Genomic DNA, 19,712 nt, shown 5'->3' with positions numbered 1-19,712 from the left:
GGGAGTGGGACCGGTAAAAGCGACCACCAAACCATATCATCGACCCGTAGTGACAGAAACCAGTAAAGTCACCGGGGAGAATCAAACAATTAAACGTGACTCCGCGTAATAAATACATAATATGGCAATGGAACTGTCGCGGGTATACCGCCGGAAACGGGGACACCTACAGCAGTTCCTAAGTAGCAAGGAGGCCCCAGACGTCATCGCCCTGCAAGAAACAAGGGTACTGGCTAAATTATCCGGTTACAAAGCATATGGTGCTTCCGACGAGAAGGCGTCTGTTACAACTCTCGTACATAGAAACCTTACGGTCATAGAACACACCACTGGCGTGACCGGTGTATACCACGTCCTGATTGAAATCATTCCCACGCGCAAGGGAGAAGGAAGCCTTTTCATCTTAAATGTATACAGTAGCCCTCGACACAAGATGAGATTCGGCCCGCTTTTTCATAAATCCTTAAATTTAGCAGAAAGAAATGCAATGGTAATTGTAGGGGACTTTAATGCACCCCACGCGGCTTGGGGATACCGTTTGGAGAACGTCAAGGGTCGTAATCTATGGCTAGACGCTCAGCAGGAGGGTCTCACTCTCGTAACGGATCCACAGGCGCCCACTAGAATGGGTAACAGTGTCAGCAATGACACCACACCAGACCTAACTTTTACAAAGAACACACCTGATGCAAAATGGATAAACACACAAGAAAATCTGGGTAGTGATCACTTCATTGTAGCAACAACTGTACACGCAGGCCCATCACGAAAGAAAGGCAGGAATTAATGAATGAATAGAATTTATTGATAGGAAAGACAGAGAGGTCGACCTGAGCTAGTGCGCTCTAGTCTGCTACTCTGTACTGGGGAAGAGGGAAGGGGAGTGAAAGTATTGGGATGGATGATGATGGTAAGAGAAGTGGTGAGTGCTTATGTACATGAGACAGTTGCCTCGCTAGAGCCGCTCGTGGAGCTTGGTGTCCTGCAGGAACTTCAACAATACTTTTGTGGCACGCATTGAAATTGCAGTGTCAGGCCATGGGCCGAGAATAGCTTCCTCCGACAGTAGTTGTCTGCCAACGCTGGCTAGGAAACTGTCTAACGTCCTTCGCTCCAGCATATATGCTGGGCAGTCGCACAGTACGTGTTGCAGTGTTTCGGGCATCTGGCTGTGTACACAATCAGGGCTGTTCGATTGGCCGATGAGGTGTGCGTAGCGACGGGTGAAAGCAGCGCCGAGCCGAATCCTGTGTAGCAATGATGTTTTGCTCCGTGTAAGCTTCGGGGGCAAACAGAATTTACCGTCTGGGTCAATCACAATTGTCGAATAGGACTTCTTCCGTAAAATCCGGGAGGAGGAAGCTGATGAGGTCATACAAGACATCGATATTTGGACTAAAAAACTTCATCAAAGTGTGATACGAGCCACTAAGACTATTCCGGAAAAAGCAGGGATAGAGGAGGCGGACAGCAAACTCCTACATATGTGGGAGGCAAAAAGCAGCATGCAGAAACGCTGGAAGCAGCAAAAACTTAATAGAAACCTGAGAACGAAAATCGTCATGCTCAATAAGGAAATAGAGGACTATGCGAATAGATTAAGCCGTCAAAATTGGGAGGCCGCGTGCAACGCCATGGAGAGACAGATAGGGCTACCTAAAACCTGGAATCTTCTGCGTTATCTTTTAGACCCGGAAAACAGCAAGTCCACACAACGACACTGCCTGTACAAAATTATTCACAGATACAAAGGCACGGAAGAAGAACTTTTACAGGAACTACAAAGGCTATACGTAGGAAATACAACCAAAGAACAACATCCGTATACTGGTAAGGAGAACCCGTATCTCGACAGCCCCATAACCGAGGCTGAAGTTCGAGCGGAACTCATGAGGCTCAACACGAAATCCACGCCAGGCCCGGATGGAATCACCAACAAGATCCTGAGAAATCTCGATGATGAATCTATCTCGGCCCTCACCAAGTATATTAACACCTGCTGGGAACAGGGTAATATTCGACGTCAATGGAAAACCGCTCGGGTTATAATGATTCCAAAGCCGGGAAAGAAACTTCACCTTGGGAATCTCAGGCCTATATCGTTAACGTCGTGTGCTGGCAAGCTCATGGAGCACGTCATCCTCACACGTCTAACTAATTACATGGAAGATAACGGCCTTTTCCCGCACACCATGATTGGGTTTAGACCAAAACTGTCTACACAAGACATTATGTTGCAAATAAAACACCAAATAATAAACGCGGGACCTCAAACACTAGATACAAAAGCTATCCTTGGTCTTGATCTCACGAAGGCCTTTGATAATATCACCCACAGGGCTATTTTAGAAAACTTACAAGGCCTAGGAGTGGGCCAACGAACCCACGCGTATGTTAAAGACTTTCTCTCCGACCGTGTTGCGCAAATCACAATCGGTGAAGTGAAATCCAAAGAGATAAAACTCGGAAGCCGGGGCACACCACAAGGATCAGTCTTATCTCCCTTTCTTTTCAATGTAGCTATGATTGGCCTGCCAGCAGAACTAGAAAATATAGAAGGATTACATAATAGCCTGTACGCCGATGATATCACCCTTTGGGTAACAGGTGGAAGTGATGGGCAGATTGAGGAAGTCCTCCAAACAGCCATACATACGGTTGAGAAATATGTCATGGATAAAGGATTGAGATGCTCGCCGCAAAAATCAGAATTACTTCTATATCGACCGACACGCAGGGGCCGTAAGAGTTCTACGGGTAAACCAAACATCACGCTTTTTGTAAATGGCACCCAAATACCTATTGTCGACAGCATTAGAGTCCTCGGACTCCACGTATCAGCGAACGGTCACAACGGGGAAACAATCAGAATACTAGAAAACAGCGCACAACAAACACTGAGATTAATTAAGAGAATAGCTAATCGCCATTATGGGATGAAAGAGAACAATCTGGTACGTCTAGTCCAGGCGTTTGTCATCAGCCGCATAGTATATGTAACCCCTTACCTAAATCTTCAAGTAGCAGAAAAGACAAAAATCGACGGCATCATTAGACGATCATTCAAACAAGCCATAGGTTTGCCGATAAACACATCAAATGACAGGCTCCTAGCCTTAGGTGTCCACAACACGCTCGAAGAACTCATAGAAGCCCATACGATAGCGCAATATGAAAGACTCTCACAAACACCTACTGGCAGACACATACTTAACAAGCTTAAAGTAACATACGCATCACAGTATGGCACTAAAGTAGACATTCCCCACGACATAAGAAAGCAGCTTATTATCCCACCGCTACCCAAAAACATGCATCCTGAACACCACAGGGAAAGGCGGGAGGAAAGGGCAAGAGCTATACAGAGGAGATTCCAACGCTCTCAGGACGTGGTGTACGTCGACGCGGCAGAGTACACGACTAATCAGAATATGTCTATCGTTGCAGTGAACTCGCAAGGTGAGCGTAAGGTCAGCGGATCTATTAAAATTAACAGAGCCGAGGTGGCTGAGGAATCGGCCATTGCTCTCGCAATGGCTTCCACACTGGCCACGATAATAGTCAGTGATTCTAAAACCGCCATTTTAAATTACGCAAAGGGACGCATCTCGCCGGAATCACAACGTATCCTGGCAAACTTTCGCGGTGAGCGGGTGGTCCATATCATCTGGGCGCCTGCGCACTCCTCTCTCCCCGGCAATGAGGCGGCCGACACCGTGGCTCGAGGACTCACAAACCGAGCCACCGGGGCGCCGCGGTTAGGGCTGACAGGGGACCGGATGGTTGGCTACAGGGAGATAACTAATCATTACAGATTGGGGAGGGTGCGTTTTCCTCCCGCACACCCATCACTTAATAAGCAGCAGGCGGTGGCATGGCGCCTCCTTCAAACAAATACATATCCGAACCCGGTGTCTTATAATCATTATTACCCAGACCAATATTCGGCCAATTGTAAACTTTGTCAAGAAAGGGCGGACCTAGATCACATTATCTGGGCCTGCCCTCGGGCGCCACGACAGGGCCGAAAAATTCAGGACCGGAAGCAGTGGGAGATCGTGTTGCTCAGCTCGGCCCCCGAAGACCAACTTTTGGCTGTCCAGCAGGCCGAGGATGCCGCTAGAGCTCAAGGGCTTCTGGCCGCCATCTAGGCGGGGTTGCCCCCCCCCCCCACCAATCTGCCGGCTGTATAAATAAAAGTTATTTCTCTCTCTCTCTCTCTGCAGCAGAAGAATGGCCAGTTGAGACATAACCATAGGCTTCTGCAAAAAGAAGGTGGGGTGGGGGGACAAATAAACTACTTGTGAAGTTTGTGAAATCGGCTATCCTGCAAAGCTTCTTTTTTTTTAACCAGAAAACTAGCTACCTGATTACCTTACAGGCACAGGTAGAGTGCACCTGATAGAAAGCACCGAGAGTGTTGCTTCAGTCAACTTCAATGCACCTTATTGTTTTGTTGTTTTTTGCACTCATCAATATCGCGACATCTTTAGTGTTTGAATTCGTGGCAACTTAGCCCTCTCAGTGGCTGCAGCAGTTTGCATGGGGATTAGGCAGGTTCATTTGACCAAAGTCACAGCGTCGAGACAGGGGGGGTGTATGTAATGGGCCTTGACCCTCCCCCTAGTGGGTAACCTTAATTGTGCACACCTATGGACGTTGCCTTTGGTTGCGCATACTAAATACTGCTCACAGGGACGAAACTGTTGTGTCACGAATGTTTTCACCAGTTTTCGTTTTGATATGGCCACTACATAACACCTCTAAGCCAAACCTCTGCAACATCATGTCACACCTTGTTACATTACATTGATGTATATAATCCATCGCATGTAATAAATCTTTCTTTCCCCACTCTCCGACAGCATCTGGTTGCTTTGGAATCGCCTGACCTTGTTGTTAAGGCCTTCTCACCAGGAAGGCCAAACACACAGCAAAAGAGGTGATAAAGGGACATCCTGCCATTAGTTCTCTACATTTGTTCATTGCTCTGAGTAGCCATCATGAAGCGAAAATTCAGCTCTGGTCTTCCATCATATGTTGCTACTGTTTTTAAAAATTTCCACTGAAGCTGTTAAAGGGAATTTCACAGCCTTTTTTGTGCAGCGGTGTGCTCGGTATTAACCGTTAAAGAACAGCCAGAGTCCCGAATTTTTGTTTTGAAACGTAATTATAGACGATTACAAAATAAAAGTTGCCTTGTATTCTTCATACCTCTTTCGAATAGACATATACCCCCTTTGAATAAACAACTTATTTGTGCATCTTTTTGGGCAGTAATTCGCAATTAGTTTTTCACATCATGTCTCATTCGCTACGCGAAGGTCAGCTAAGAGTTTATGCAGCTAAAAAAGTTAAAGCTGATCTGCGTGGGAGCCGTCAGCAGCCAGCGAACAGACCCACAATCCTTCTGAATGGTACGAGAACTTCTGTTAATAGCTTGGCTGTCTTTGGTGTATCAATTGCTCAGACTGGCACTCGGGGGCTCAGACGGGGGCTCTGTCTTGAGGCGGAAGCTCTCTTGCAGAAGGTGTGCAAATGCCCTGACTAGCAGCTGTGATAGATGCTAAAGCCATGCTGCACACTTCTTCACAGCATTACTTCCAACTCACGTACTTGTCTGTCTCATTCTCCAATGTTCCTTTACTTCACACTACCATTCTCCACAGTAACATGACATACCAAGCAGTTCAATCTGCTACCCTTCTCTATGTTAAACATTTTAAGGTGTATCTGCACTTGGTTCCATATGTATACATGGCAACAGGAATGGAAAAAAAAAGATTAATATAGCTCTCGCTCTTCAATAGGCATGTTTTGTGCGGTAACTGGGTCACATTCTTTCGGTTTGGTCCGAAAGTCAAATGTGAAAAAAAGAATACATTTCACTGGGAGCGGAAATTACTTTGATTTATTTTTAATTATTAACTGTAGGAATTTTCTAATGGTACAGTTGCCTGGGCCATCAGAAACAATGTCTCGGAAGACATTACATATGTTGAAGCCATTTAGCCGGCAGGCACTAGCTCGAAATAAATCTTGCTGGCAGTTATTCCGCATTGGTTGGCTTCGTGGCCATCTCATTAATGCCAACGTATCTGTGGGGTGAATTTGTTTCCAGAATATTTCACCGTAGCCGATAGGCGCTCTTTATACATTGATACCGGCTGAATAGCACTCTGCAACAGCCGCAAACGGCTGGGTTAACGAACAGAGCCCAGTCTCGCGCAAAATAAAGACAAGTGGCCGGGACGACAACTCGCAGTATCCGACATGCTACCCGTGAACGACAGGCGGCAGTGCCCTTCAAGATTGATGAAAGATCTTCCCACTAAAATAAACGGGGTGAGCAGAACGGCACCCCTCGCCTGCCTCGAGCAATGGGAGATTTAATTTATAAGCACTGTTAGCTGGTATTCTCTGGGGGGCAACTTATGGCACATTTTGCCGGCAAATAGACTGCGAGGACAGAGCCTAAAGCACTAGTAATAGATTTTGTTGGTGTTAACCTGAAAGCCTCTGGCAGAAACGGACACCACGAACCAAAGAACTAGCGTGGAGCAACGAAGTGCTAACCGTAGTGACAAAACACTGTCCTGCGGGCACTTATGAACAGCTAGACGACGTAGCAATGAAAGTGCATGAGTAGTTCGCAGGCGTAGCGCTAATCAAGACCACTGTTATCTTTCAGGCCACGCGCTCCTGGGCTTGAATGGCTACAGCTGACAGCACTCGCTCGGAATTCTGGGAGAAAGTGCTGTTCCGGGAAGTGACCGTACCCCCCATCAGGAAAACAGCTCGCAGTGTGGCTCCAGGGTTCTACAGGCGGCTTCTTTCAGCAGCTTTATTACAAAATTCAACTCAATTTGATGCAAACGGATTAAATATGCAGCGGTTCGCAATTCAAGCATCATGCACATGCAGGTAACGTTTTCGAAGCCCAGTTTCGCTATGACTAAATGATCTCACATGGAGTCACTGCTGATTCCTCTCACGAGACCACATTCAGGGGGTGTTTTGTTTTGTTTTGTTTTGTTTTTTTGCTCCGAATACACGACACATGTGAAACGACTTGGGTCTCAACGCCCTGCTTGGCTCTGAGCATGACAAGTTTATATGACCAAGTCGCTATAGATTCTAGTCACGCGACCACGTTCTGACATGCTGCCCTATTTCGTACCCTGGCTTCGTGTATGTCAACCGATAAAAGTTCAGTCGAGTGCACTGCTCTTGTAACCAGGGATGATGCATATCAAACGAAATGGTTTTCGAAGCCCGGCTCTGCCACCGCCATGATGAGGTTACATGAGCATGTCACTAGTGGTTAGGGACGCATGACCATCGTAACGCGCGGTGGAAACTATCTCTACATACCCATCACGCATATCAAACGACGCGGATGGAGAAGCTCTCTTCGAATACGAGAGTGAGAGAGTTGACATGGACAAGTCAGTAGTGATTCAGGTCACGTGACTTCTTTCGGGCATGCTGCCATATTGTGCACCCTGGCTTGATGCATATCAAACGAAATGGTTTTTGAAGCCCAGTCTGGCTATGACTAAATGAGTCCACATTGGATGATCACTAGTGACGTGGTCACGTGACCAATGTTCAGTCGAGTGCAGTGCTCTTCTACCCAGGGATGATGCATAACAAACCAAATGGCTTTCGAAGCCCGGCTCAGCTACCACCATGATGAGGTCACATGACCAAGTCACTAGTGATTTGGGACGCACGATCGCCATATAGAGCGCTGGAAACTATCTCTACATACCCATGACGCATATCAAACGACGCGGATGGAGAAGCTCTCTTCGAATACGAGTGAGAGAGTTGACACGGACAATTCGGTAATGATTCAGGTCACGTGACTTCTTTCGGGCATGCTGCCATATTGTGCACCCTGGCTTGATGCATATCAACCGAAATGGTTCTTGAAGCCCAGTCTGGCTATGACTAAATGAGTCCACATTGGATGATCACTAGTGACGTGGTCACGTGACCAATGTTCAGTCGAGTGCAGTGCTCTTCTACCCAGGGATGATGCATATCAAACGAAATGGCTTTCGAAGCCCGGCTCAGCTACCATCATGATGAGGTCACATGACCAAGTCACTAGTGATTTGGGACGCACGATCACCATATAGAGCGCTGGAAACTATCTCTACATACCCATGACGCATATCAAACGACGCGGATGGAGAAGCTCTCTTCGAATACGAGTGAGAGAGTTGACATGGACAATTCGGTAATGATTCAGGTCACGTGACTTCTTTCGGGCATGCTGCCATATTGTGCACCCCGGCTTGATGCATATCAAACGAAATGGTTTTTGAAGCCCAGTCTGGCTATGACTAAATGAGTCCACATTGGATGATCACTAGTGACGTGGTCACGTGACCAATGTTCAGTCGAGTGCAGTGCTCTTCTACCCAGGGATGATGCATATCAAACGAAATGGCTTTCGAAGCTCGGCTCAACTGCCACCATGATGAGGTCACATGACCAAGTCACTAGTGATTAGGGACACACGATCGCCATATAGAGCGCTGGAAACTATCTCTACATACCCATCACGCATATCAAACGACGCGGATGGAGAAGCTCTCTACGAATACGAGAGTGAGAGAGTTGACACGGACAATTCAGTAGTGATTCATGTCACGTACGGGACTACTTTCGGGCATGCTGCCATATTGTGCACCCTGGCTTGATGCATATCAAACGAAATGGTTTTTGAAGCCCAGTCTGGCTATCGCTACAATGTGGCTTCATGTTGTCGCTAGTGACTCTTATCACGTGATCGCATTCGAAAGCACTGCACTCGTTTGTATCCTGGCCTGATGCATATCAAACGAAATTGTGTTGGGAGCCTGATTCGGCTATAACTCTTATGTGCTCACACTAGGTAAACACTAGTGACTGCGATAAAAGTGCCACATAGCGACCGAGTGCACCGTGCTTCTATCCCAGAGCATGATGCATGTCAACCAATATCGTTTTTGAAATCGTCTTCAACTATCAAATCGATGAATATTAACGATCGAGTCACTAATATATTTTGCCTCATGACCACTTTCGGCTGTGATGCAATGGTTTTCTACATGCATGATGTATATCAAACGAAATGGCCTTTAAAGCCCTGGTCAACTATCACTATAGTAAGCTCACATAAGGCAATTACAAATGATTAGTGGTGCATGACCCCGTCCGGACATGGTGGACTCCTCATTTGCTCAGTCTTAGTACACACTTATCTGTATGGTTTTAAAGCCCTGTTCAGCTATCACTGAATGAGCTAACACGCTGAAACTTAATGACTGGTGTTACATGACAGGGCATCTTAGCATAGTGCACTCTTCTATCCACACATTATAGATAGCACACAAGGCGGCGTCCGTCTCTCTTGGGCTATCTTTACATAAAGCTCACTTTGCAAATGGGCTAACGACTCGTGTAACATGACCATGTTCGATCACAGTACGCCCTTTTAGTAACTGGGAATGACACATATTACAGGAACGAACATATGAACCCCTGCTAAGCTATCACTCCAATTAACTGGCAAGACTAGTTCAGTAGGGATTCTCACTGCGTCATCATGTTCTAGTAAAATGTGCTCTTTTACTGCGTTAGGTATTCCTAGCACCAGAACCCCCCCCCCCCTTACGCCCTTGAGGCTCAGCGCTATTTTTACATTGAAAGCACTTTTATGCAAATATATGAAAAGATGCTATGCCCATTTTGGTACTGCGAGTCACCAAATTCAAGCAATTTAATTGAGATATTATCCTATGTAGTCATACTCTTAACAATTAAAATAAAGGCGTAAACGAAAGCAACTGAAAGGTTTAGGATTCAGCTGTAGGTGACGCCAAATTTCAGTGAATTAATTCGTATGTCCTTGCACGTCACCTCAGGCCCAGTGTCGGGTTATGTCTCCTTGGAGGTCAGTGACATCCTCTATTCGAGAGGGCAGCGGTCTGTACAGTGCGTCAAAGAAGCTGGAGTCGGCATTCGCACAGTCTCACTTCCTTTCTACCGCCTCCGAGAGCGCACTTGCCAAAATTCCATGACATTCGCTCCTCAAAATGTTCAGCTTTCTTTTGCACCATATATGCTCAATTATGTTCATATAGGCTCTTTTGGTAGCCATCGAAGCCTTCTAACATTAAGATAGATTTGAAGTCCATTCACTTTCGTGAAGCGTGCACAGAGGAGACGTCCTGTTGAAAAAATAATATCACTATCGGGATAGCGCGGTCTTGAACATATAAAAGCACGACGAGATTGCGTATTTCGTAGCATTTCTCTGGTGTACTGCTCCCATCTATCCAATGCAGCACACAAGGTTTCCCTCTGGATACGGCGTCCCACACATTCACTGCGCATCTTCTGTGCATAGTGAAGGTGAGACCTTTAGTAATCGGAACGTCAGATGCGCCTTTGGAAATCACTCACGGTCGTAAAGGCAGATTAATCGGTGAAGACGACTATATTCTACCTACCTGCGCCCCACGAGGCGTGTTCGTTGGCGAAAAATAGGCGCTCAGTTTTGGTTTGTGCCGATATCGGTGGTATCTGCGCCGCTACGTGGCTATGGAGGTCGCCTTCCGCTAGCTGCCGTTTCAGTGTTGATTGGCTGGCAAACACGCTGGCACCAGTTTGGCAGTGCCAAACTAGTGATTTGGCAGTTCCAAAGCGTTTCATGTGGGTGGCAGCAAGAACGGCTTCGTCTTCGAATTCTTGTGTTACCTTAGGGCTACGGTGATGAGGAGCACCCGTGATTCAGCCATCTTCTCTCTTCGCTTGTGTGATTCCATTTACGCTCTGCGTTTACTTTCCCACCATTATCCCAATTTGTCTCTATAAATATTGCCTTGTCCAAGGATCTTTAATTCCTACCCATTCTTTGTTCAGCACCCGTGACATGACGGCCACATCGACACAACCAAGAAGCAACAGTAAACGTTTACGGAAGTGTATCATGTATTCCACGTCTGCAATAAGCAACAACTCGGAACAGACGGCAGTTACAGACTGCTGCGTTATGTACTGACATGCGGCTCACATCATATAGATATTTAAAAGCTTTTTAAATAATATGTATTCGCTTTTTCTTCACGGTAAAAACTGACTGCGGCTCAGCTCGGATAGGCCCAGTTTTGCAAGCGAAAGCTTGTTATGCTTGGTTATGCTGTGTTGCTAAGCCGGGTTAGGCTCACATTGACAACCCCATATTTTGCATCGTTTGCATCGTTTGTTCACGGTTTAGTTTTATGGCAGCTAATTCTGTTCGCTTTTTGTAAAGTAGTTTGACGCCATTTTAATCTTGGCCACGCAAAGTAAACCGAGCCCAACCACTCTCTCTAGAACACGAGGTCTATTCGTGACTGAACCAACCCAACCGAAGCAAGCAACGCTAATTGGAAGTGAAAGTGAAAGTATCAGATGCCCCTTGCCAGCCTAATAAAAAACCCTTAGTATATGGCAGGTGGAGCCAAGAAAAAAGAAAAAAAATGAGCTGGAAACTACTTCTGCAGCGTTCTACAGTACGTGTCAACACGGTGACAATCGCTTCACAAGTTTCCTTCCTGCTGCAACAATCGGCGCCGCAGGATTTTATGCATTGTGAATCTCCACGCATGGGTATGAAAGTGACGCTTACTAATGTATTTTCGTCCGTTCTGAGCAAACGATTTCGTCATTCCTGGCATCTATTATCTTTTAAGGTGTCCGATGCACGTAGCTCCTGTGGGGTAATTGTGCTCGTATTCACCTTTGTCATCAGAACGTTCACTCGCGCAAACTGCCACAGCTGTGATCATAACGCATTTCAAACGTGCTACAAAGATTCACGCACTTGCTGATGACTAAAGATGCAGTCTATTACGGTCGGTTTTCTTTTTCTCCACATCTTGTCTTAACGGGCCAGCAGCACCGGTCTCAATCTTGGACCGCGCGCATAACTGCAACAAGGAACCATTGCGCGATGGCTTGCCTATGTAAAAGATCGTCCGGCATTAACGTCATGTACTCGAGGCATGAATCCCGCATCTGTCTCGAATAGAATGCGAGGAAGCGATGACCGGCCGACATCGCAACCGTAACAGAAGTGCCTTTATTCCGGATAAGGTCCGCGAAAGGAGTGCGCCTGGGAGCGAAGTCCACACACACATAGCGGCGGGTTAGCAGACGCAAGCTGGAAAGTATGTGTAAGCAACAGACGGTACCCGCACAAGCCCCCGATGACGACTATCGGCTTTTCCTTATGCAACTTTTTTAAGCATGTATAGGAACGCACGTCGTCGGATGGTAAAGATCGTCTTGACGGGTGGAGACAACTGCTTGTTTTCTTGGTTTCCCTCTGTAGGTTAGCCCTTTGGCATTACCGTTAGCACGCGCAAACTGTCGACGCCAAGAGAGGCTACCGGCACGATCGATCGCGCAAAATATTCTGTCATGCTTGTTTCGCGAAATTTCACTGTGAATTAAAACGCTCTGTCCACGCACACGACACCCCCAAGGGCATGACACCCCCAAGGGCACCGCACTGTGGCAGCATGCGAACGAGCTCGATCTCACCCTAGTGACAGACAAGGCGTTCCCTACCCGTATGGGCACATCCACGCACAGAGACACCACTCCAGATCTCTGCTTCGCGAAGAACACAGCCGATGCCCGATGGTCCAATCTTGCGGAGGATCTTGGCAGCAACCATCTCATACTGGCCGTGCACTTACCCAGCATCGTCAGGAAGCCCAAGTCGTACACGTGGGTCGACTGGGACTTCATTCGCAAGACTCGCGCCTCACGACTCCCTCCAGACACTGCCCGAACCTCGAGACGTGGACGGCTCAGCTCAAGGCCGACGTCGTTAAGGCCACGAAAACATTTAGCACGGATATGCCAACCGAGAAGATGGACAGCCGCCTCGCCCACTTGCTCGAAGCCAAACAGTCTCTAATGACACGATGGAAGAGCCAGCGTCTCAACCGCAGGCTCCGCAAACGCATTGCACAACTGAACCAGACCATAATGGAACACTGCAGCACCCTATCCAAACAGCAATGGGACGAGGTGTGTAACTCCGTCGACGGACAGGTCCGCAACGGGAAGACGTGGAACCTCCTCAAACACCTGCTCGACGACACCAACACCCGCACAAACCAGCGCCACTCGCTCACCAAAGTCCTTCACCAGGCTAAAGGCACCGCTTCGCCGGATGACATCGTCAAGACGCTTGTGCATAAGTACCTGCCGATACCCAAAGGCCCGCCAACCCTATATCCCGATTGCACCGGTACCGACAACAGTCTCCTAGACGCCGATTTTTCCGTCGAAGACATACCCGGCTCTTCAGCCGGGCTTCTTTCTCTTTCGGCGTGCGAATCTTCTAGCGAGCAGCCTTCACTCATGCAGCATTCCACTGCTTGATATTGTTAGCGATGGTAATACAGACCTTATAAACATTATTTCACATTTGTCACCACTTTGTTCATGGACTGACTGAACGACTAAATCTCACAATTACATGTTCTATGTACGTTTCAGCAGACCATCGTGATTCGGACAGCACAATTCGTCACATCAGGATACCAGTGGTTTCTCGCCTTTCTACCTCTTGTTTGGTCGCCATCCCACTCTGCCTTTTGACACCCTGCCACATTCGGTGTCGCGACACACCACGGAATATGCTCATGACGCCGTTGGTCGGGCTTGTATGGCTCGCCAGATTGCCTATGGTCGACTTAAAGCGGCTCAGGCGTCACAAAAGACTCGCTACGACAGTCGCCACCGGTACCTTGACTTCTCTCCCGGAAATCGCGTTCTTCTTTGAACTACAATTTGCCACATCGGCCTCTCCGAAAAACTGCTGTCACGCTATACCGGGTCGTACGGGGCATTACGATGATTAAGTGACATAAACTACGAAATCTCCCCTGTTAGAGAGACGCCGTCGTCATCCCAGCAACGAACTGTCGTCGTCCACGTGTCCCACTTAAGGCCCATGCTGTTCATCTGGTTCACTATCATTCTAACAAGCGCCGGCACGGCACGCCAGTCCCCGGGGAGTTATGTTACGGTGCATTTGGACAGGCCCATGCGTGCAAAAGGGGCACCAAGAGGAAGTGGTATTCTGTACTCTATACTAGAGCTGTGATCTTTGTACCAGCCTACGCGTTTACCACTAACTTTTCCCGATGTAAACAGTTGTATATGCGTTTTTGCGTCGCGCTTGTTCTTCCTAAGAATATAGCTCCCTCAAGCACTCTGCTGAGAAGCACTCTGCGGGTCCGTGCGAATCGCGAATGTTCGATCAGGACAAGAAAAGAAATCGATTTGTCGAGGAGAAATAGACGGAAAGACAAGGAGGTTAGAAAAGTTTGCGATTCGGATGCCAGCCACACGTCATTCCGATGCCTCACTCCTGCAGTTTACACTCCGCCAAACCATTTTTTAAAAACACACTGCAACAAGGATTTCTAGGTCATTTGTGCTGCAGCGGGGAGCGTTGCCCATTCTTGTCAGAAGGCGCGGGCTGTCGTGAGTTGACAGGTTAGGGCGGATGCCCACTTTCACCGGACGGAACTACCCCGTCCTCCGGTTATGTCGAGTCATGCACATGTGCTCTGCCAGCTTAGAGACGGTTGGCGTCAGCGAGATTGGGCGCAGGTCGCCGATAGTATCTTGTCTAATTTTGGAATCGTGGTTCACCATGCACTGCATGTTTCCATTCTGGTGGTATGCCTCGATTTGCATCCGCACCTTTTTCCATAACTCCAGACGCTGCTGTCTTGTCAGTTCGATCAGGTTACGCAGTACGGGCCATGTTATAGCTTCTTGCCGGGCGCACTGTGGCTGTTCTTATATTCGAGACCAAAGAGTAACTTTTCGATGTTGAACAGCGCGACTCGCGGTACCATCGTAGTTTGGAGGGACTTAGTACATAAACGGAAGGGCAGGACGGAGTGCGTGGCTCTCCACGTCTCAAGTTCATTCTCGGACGTCGTGAGTTCTGTTGTCGACGGAAGTGTTTTCTGTCGGGTTAGTTTATTTCCCGTTGTCTCGTTGTGTTTGGCATGTTATACTATAGTTTGTGAAGGCCTTTTCTCCCGTTCATAGGTGCCTAGTGTATATGCCGTCCTTTAGGTCCACCACAGAAGCTTGGTGAGTTTTAGAGACAGGGCTGTCTTACGACGCAGATTAGGTCTTTGCGCATGCGGAGATTAGTCAGCTATTGGGGGGTAAAGTTCTTGTTCTTGCCGCAGATTTAGGAGGTATTCCTCCGGAGTCGTGTTGGTGCTTGTCAGATTCAGTGTGCGCATGCTATAGCTGCTTGCCCTGTTTTATTTATAATGGAATTGCTGCTTCATACTCATCTGCCTGTGAGCAATATTTAGCCGATTCAATGAACTGCATCACCCTCGAACTCGTGCAGAGCTCCACGAAAAGCTTGTAGTGATTGCGGTCAATAGGGTAGGGATATCGGCGTCACTCAGTAATGAGCCACCATAGTGTCTTGACAAGTTGTAATGCGAAAACCTTAACTATCCCATGGGGCAGAAAGGCGGCGTTGTTGCCCGCGACGTGTGGTAACAAAAATCAATGTGACATCGGGGGCATCTTGTATGACATCAGTAGTAATACAGAAGATAGTGAATGGTATGTCAATGTTAATTAGTAGTATTTATGGGTTAAAATGTGAAATAATGTGAGTTAATGAGAACTAAGCTTATTTAGAGTGAAGTAATGTGAAATGAAGTGAGAGGAAGGTAAAGAAAGGTGACTTAAGGGGGAGTAAATTGAATTAAGATTTAACGAATAAAGGCGAAATAAAGTGGATTAAGGTGAGTTAAAGTGTATTAAGGTTGCTACAAAATAGAGCAAAGTGGATGAAGGTGGATTAAGGTTGGTAAATATTAGAGCAAGGTAGATTAAGGTGGGCTAAGGTTGGTACAAATTAGGGCGAGGTAGATTAGTTTGGATTATAGTGAATTAAATTGAATTAAAGGGGTGGAGACATCAAAATTTTCGTTCATGCGTTTGTTGATTCAAACGTTGCGTCATGCTCCAGGGAGCACGATACACACAGCGGGATTCATATATATGCGATAAATAATTTAATAATAGTATTATTATACCGAGCGATTTCGGTTTCAGTTTCTGGGCTCCGGGGGATGCTATGACGTCACAGAGGAGGAAACGCAACGTGAGTTGGTCACGTGGGCCACAAAAAATAGTAACGTAAAACTATGCTGCGTCGTCTGCTCGCGCATGCGCGTGCTCTGCCAGCAGAGGTCAACAACTGGCGATTGGAAGGGAATGTCGCGATTAGAGAGTTTTAGCAGAGCGTTCACGGTCCGCTCCGCTCAGACCGGCCCACCACAATAATTGGCACGCAGCCGCTCATCAAAACGCTACCGGGAACACTGACGCGCGTGCGCACAGCACACTTAGCGGCAGCGGAACGTGGGACGCTGACCACGCTCCGCTGGGAACCTGATTTAGCGGTGCGTCAAGGGGCGTGTAGTTGCTTTCGTAATCGTTTTACCGCCAAGCTGAAAGCACGTCAGTGGCGTCTCTGGGAGACGCGCTTGTTAGATAAGCGAAATCAATGCATTCTATGCAGCCACCGGCGCGCGTGAAACGTGTGCGGAGCGGAGCGCAAGCAGACGCTCTGCTAAAACTGTCTATTATTATAATTATTGCGAAGAGCGACAACTTGTGAGAGTGGGTGATTCATTCCGAAGCGCTGTAAGCTTTAGCTTTGAAATGAACCGGAAAAGGCCTAGCGACGATATAGGCGGTGCCAAATGATCAGAGGCGGTGAAGCTGCCGTCGGTGCCAGAGTGACCACTCCTCTGTTGCTGATTCGCCGCTTCGCCGTACGGCTGCCGCACAAATGGGTCCCGGGCCCGTCCTCTCTACGGCAAGGAAATCTCGCCGTTCGCGAGCGAAACCGCCGTCGCACGGGGGCCTGCGAACGGCAAACGACGTGTGGCGAGTTTCCGTGCCGGTAACGTGGACAGGCCCTCGCATTGAGAAAGGCCAAGTGAACGAGAGACCACTCCGAGCTGCCGAACTATGCGACTATGCGAGGAGAGAAGCGGACAACACGAACGCCGCATATCCTGGTCCCTTTCGGAGTCGGCCGGCTAGTGTTACACTCAAACGTGCGGCAACTCGCCGCAGGTAGTTTGCCGTTCGCGGGCCGCCGTGCGGCGTTCGTGTTGTCCACTTCTCTCCTCTTGTGTCCATGCCTGCACGCCTTACACCTTCTTTGCATTAAGAAAGGATTTCTATATGCCTGTAGCTCGGTCATAGTGGAGGCTATGCTCGGTCTCGGTCGCTCGGCTCGGCAGGCTCCGTAATCGGCATTTCATCGCTACTCATCATACGTCACGTTTTTGTGCTAGTGTGCTATGACGTAAATATTTTCGTTCCTCTCCTCTGTGACGTAGTAACTGCAGCGCTAGCGATGGGTCTCGACTACGAGAATGAGTTTTTAATGACTTTTTGGAGCTGAATTAAAATTTTTTTTAAATGTCTGCAGCGTCCAATACCTCGTTCTGGGTGTCCTTGCATACGAAAGCAGCCTACAACATGCTTTTTATAGCCTCAAATTACCCGCCGTGGTTGCTCAGTGGCTATGGTGTTGGGCTGCTGAGCACGAGGTCGCGGGATCGAATCCCGGCCACGGCGGCCGCATTTCGATGGGGGCGAAATGCGAAAACACCCGTGTGCTTAGATTTAGGCGCACGTTAAAGAACCCGGGGTGGTCAAAATTTCCGGAGTCCTCCACTACGGCGTGCCTCATAATCAGAAAGTGGTTTTGGCACGTAAAACCGCAAATATTATTATTATTATTAGCCTCAAACTTTGATGTCCCAACCCCTTTAAGGTGGATTAAGGTCGGTACAAGTTATGGCAAGGTGGATTAAGTTAGAGGTATGAAGGACACGTGACAATGAATGACGTCGTGTATCATGGACGTAAGAAATTATTAGAGAAGTCATTACGCTTTCGGCTTCAAATGTAAGGATAATTAAGTGACTGTTAAGTTTTCGTTAATGAGCCTCGCACGCTGCCCACGACGCAGCCCGTTTAGGCTCATAGAGGAAATCGGCTACGTGCAGTGCGCGTCACCCTTTTATACAGAGCGCGCGAACTGCGGCCGCATATATATATGCTCTGACCCTTGCACCGCTTAACACCGGACCCTCTCTAGTGAAGCTGCATGGCAACAAGACTCTTTGATGAACTATCAGGCATTTTTGGGGATATCATTGGCCTTAGTGAGGTTAGAAGCACTGGTGAGGCTTATACAGTGCTAACACATGGCCACATCCTCTGCTATAGAGGACTACCAGATAAGAAGCAGTTCGCAGTAGGATCCCTAATCCATAAGGATATAGCGGGAACATTGACGAATTCTACAGCATTAATGAGAGGGTTGCAGCAGTCGTAATAAAGCTCAATAGGAGGTATAGAATAAAGGTACTGCAAACCTACGCTCCAACCTGCAGTCACGATGATGAAGGAATATAACAGTTTTATGTAAATGTTGAATTAGCGATGCGAAAAGTGCAAACTCAGTATACTGTAGTAATGGGTGACTTCAATGGGAAAGTGGGGGAAAAGCACGCTGGTGAACAAGCAACTGGAAACTACGACGTCGATTCTAGCAACGCTAGAGGAGAGATGCTGGTAGAACTCGCGGAAAGGAATAAGCTGCGAATTTTGAACACCTTCTTCAGGAGGCGTAGCAACAGAAAGTGGACCCGGGAAAGCCCTAATGGGGAAACAAGAAATGAAATTGATATCATACTTTCTGCCGATCCCAGCATAGTGCAGGATGTAGAAGTGCTAGGTAGGGTAAAGTGCAGGGATCATAGGTTAGTGAGGGCTAGGATTCACCTCGATTTGAAGAAAGAACGAGTAAAATTGGTCAAGAAGAAACAGGCCAACCTAGACGCAGTAAGGGTAAAAGCAGACCAATTCAGGTTGGCACTTGCAAACAAATATGCAGCTTTAGAACAGAGAGATGAAGATGATATAGAGGCAGTGAATGAAACCATAAGTACGCTGACTTCAGAAGCAGGAATTGAAGTGGGTGGTGAGGCACCAAGACAAACAGTAGGTAAGCTCTCCCAAGTAACAACGGACCTAATAGAGAAACCACAAAGAATGAAAGTGTCCAACCCAAGAGATCAGAAAGGATTCGCGGAACTGTCAAAACTGATTAACAAGGAGAAAATAGGGATACTTGAAATGATAACATGAGAAAGACTGTGGAAGCAGTAAAAAATGTAGGCAGCATGAAATTAGTGAGAATGAAAGTTGGCATCGGGCAAACCAACCTGTATGCACTGAAAGAAAAGCAGGGTAATTTGTCAGGAATCTCAAAGATATAGTAAAGGCAGCCGAAGAATTTTATATTGACCTGTACAGTACCCAAAGCAGCCGCGATACCTGCATTCGAAGTAGTAAAGAACAGATTACAGAAGCTCCTTATATAACCTTCGATGAAGTAAGAAGGGCCTTGCAAGACATGAAACGGGGAAAGGCGGCAGGAGATGGAATACCAGTTGATTTAATCAAAGATGGGGGAGACATAATGCTTGAAAAACTGGTGACCCTTTACACGAACTGTCTATCGACTTCAAGGGTCCCAGAGGACTGGAAGAGTGCCAACATTATACTAATCC

General features: G+C 47.5%; 2 protein-coding genes across 2 annotated transcripts in view; one reads left to right on the top strand and one right to left on the bottom strand.

The window, feature by feature from the left end:
* The window catches only part of LOC139051272 (chromosome-associated kinesin KIF4-like), a 133,168-nt gene that overhangs the window by 71,140 nt on the left and 42,316 nt on the right, over positions 1 to 19,712 (bottom strand). The gene's annotated exons all lie outside the window — the stretch shown is intronic.
* LOC139051316 (uncharacterized) lies at positions 1,582 to 4,151 on the top strand. Its single transcript, XM_070528326.1, has 2 exons — positions 1,582 to 1,967; positions 2,355 to 4,151. The coding sequence occupies exons 1-2, from the start codon at positions 1,635 to 1,637 to the stop codon at positions 4,149 to 4,151; spliced, it is 2,130 nt and encodes a 709-aa protein (XP_070384427.1). The 5' UTR covers positions 1,582 to 1,634.

Source organism: Dermacentor albipictus, unplaced genomic scaffold (assembly GCF_038994185.2).
Source record: "Dermacentor albipictus isolate Rhodes 1998 colony unplaced genomic scaffold, USDA_Dalb.pri_finalv2 scaffold_11, whole genome shotgun sequence".
In the NCBI taxonomy this organism is placed as follows: domain Eukaryota; kingdom Metazoa; phylum Arthropoda; class Arachnida; order Ixodida; family Ixodidae; genus Dermacentor; species Dermacentor albipictus.
This window is presented reverse-complemented; position numbering and strand designations above follow the sequence as displayed.

What these genes read in the sequence shown, in the direction of transcription:
- LOC139051316 (XM_070528326.1), top strand. Translation starts at nt 1,635, where the DNA reads ATGGAGAGACAGATAGGGCTACCTAAAACCTGGAATCTTCTGCGTTAT. An exon ending in GAAATCTCGATGATGAATCT is followed by an intron (nt 1,968 to 2,354) that starts ATCTCGGCCCTC and finishes ATTTTAGAAAAC; the next exon opens with TTACAAGGCCTAGGAGTGGG.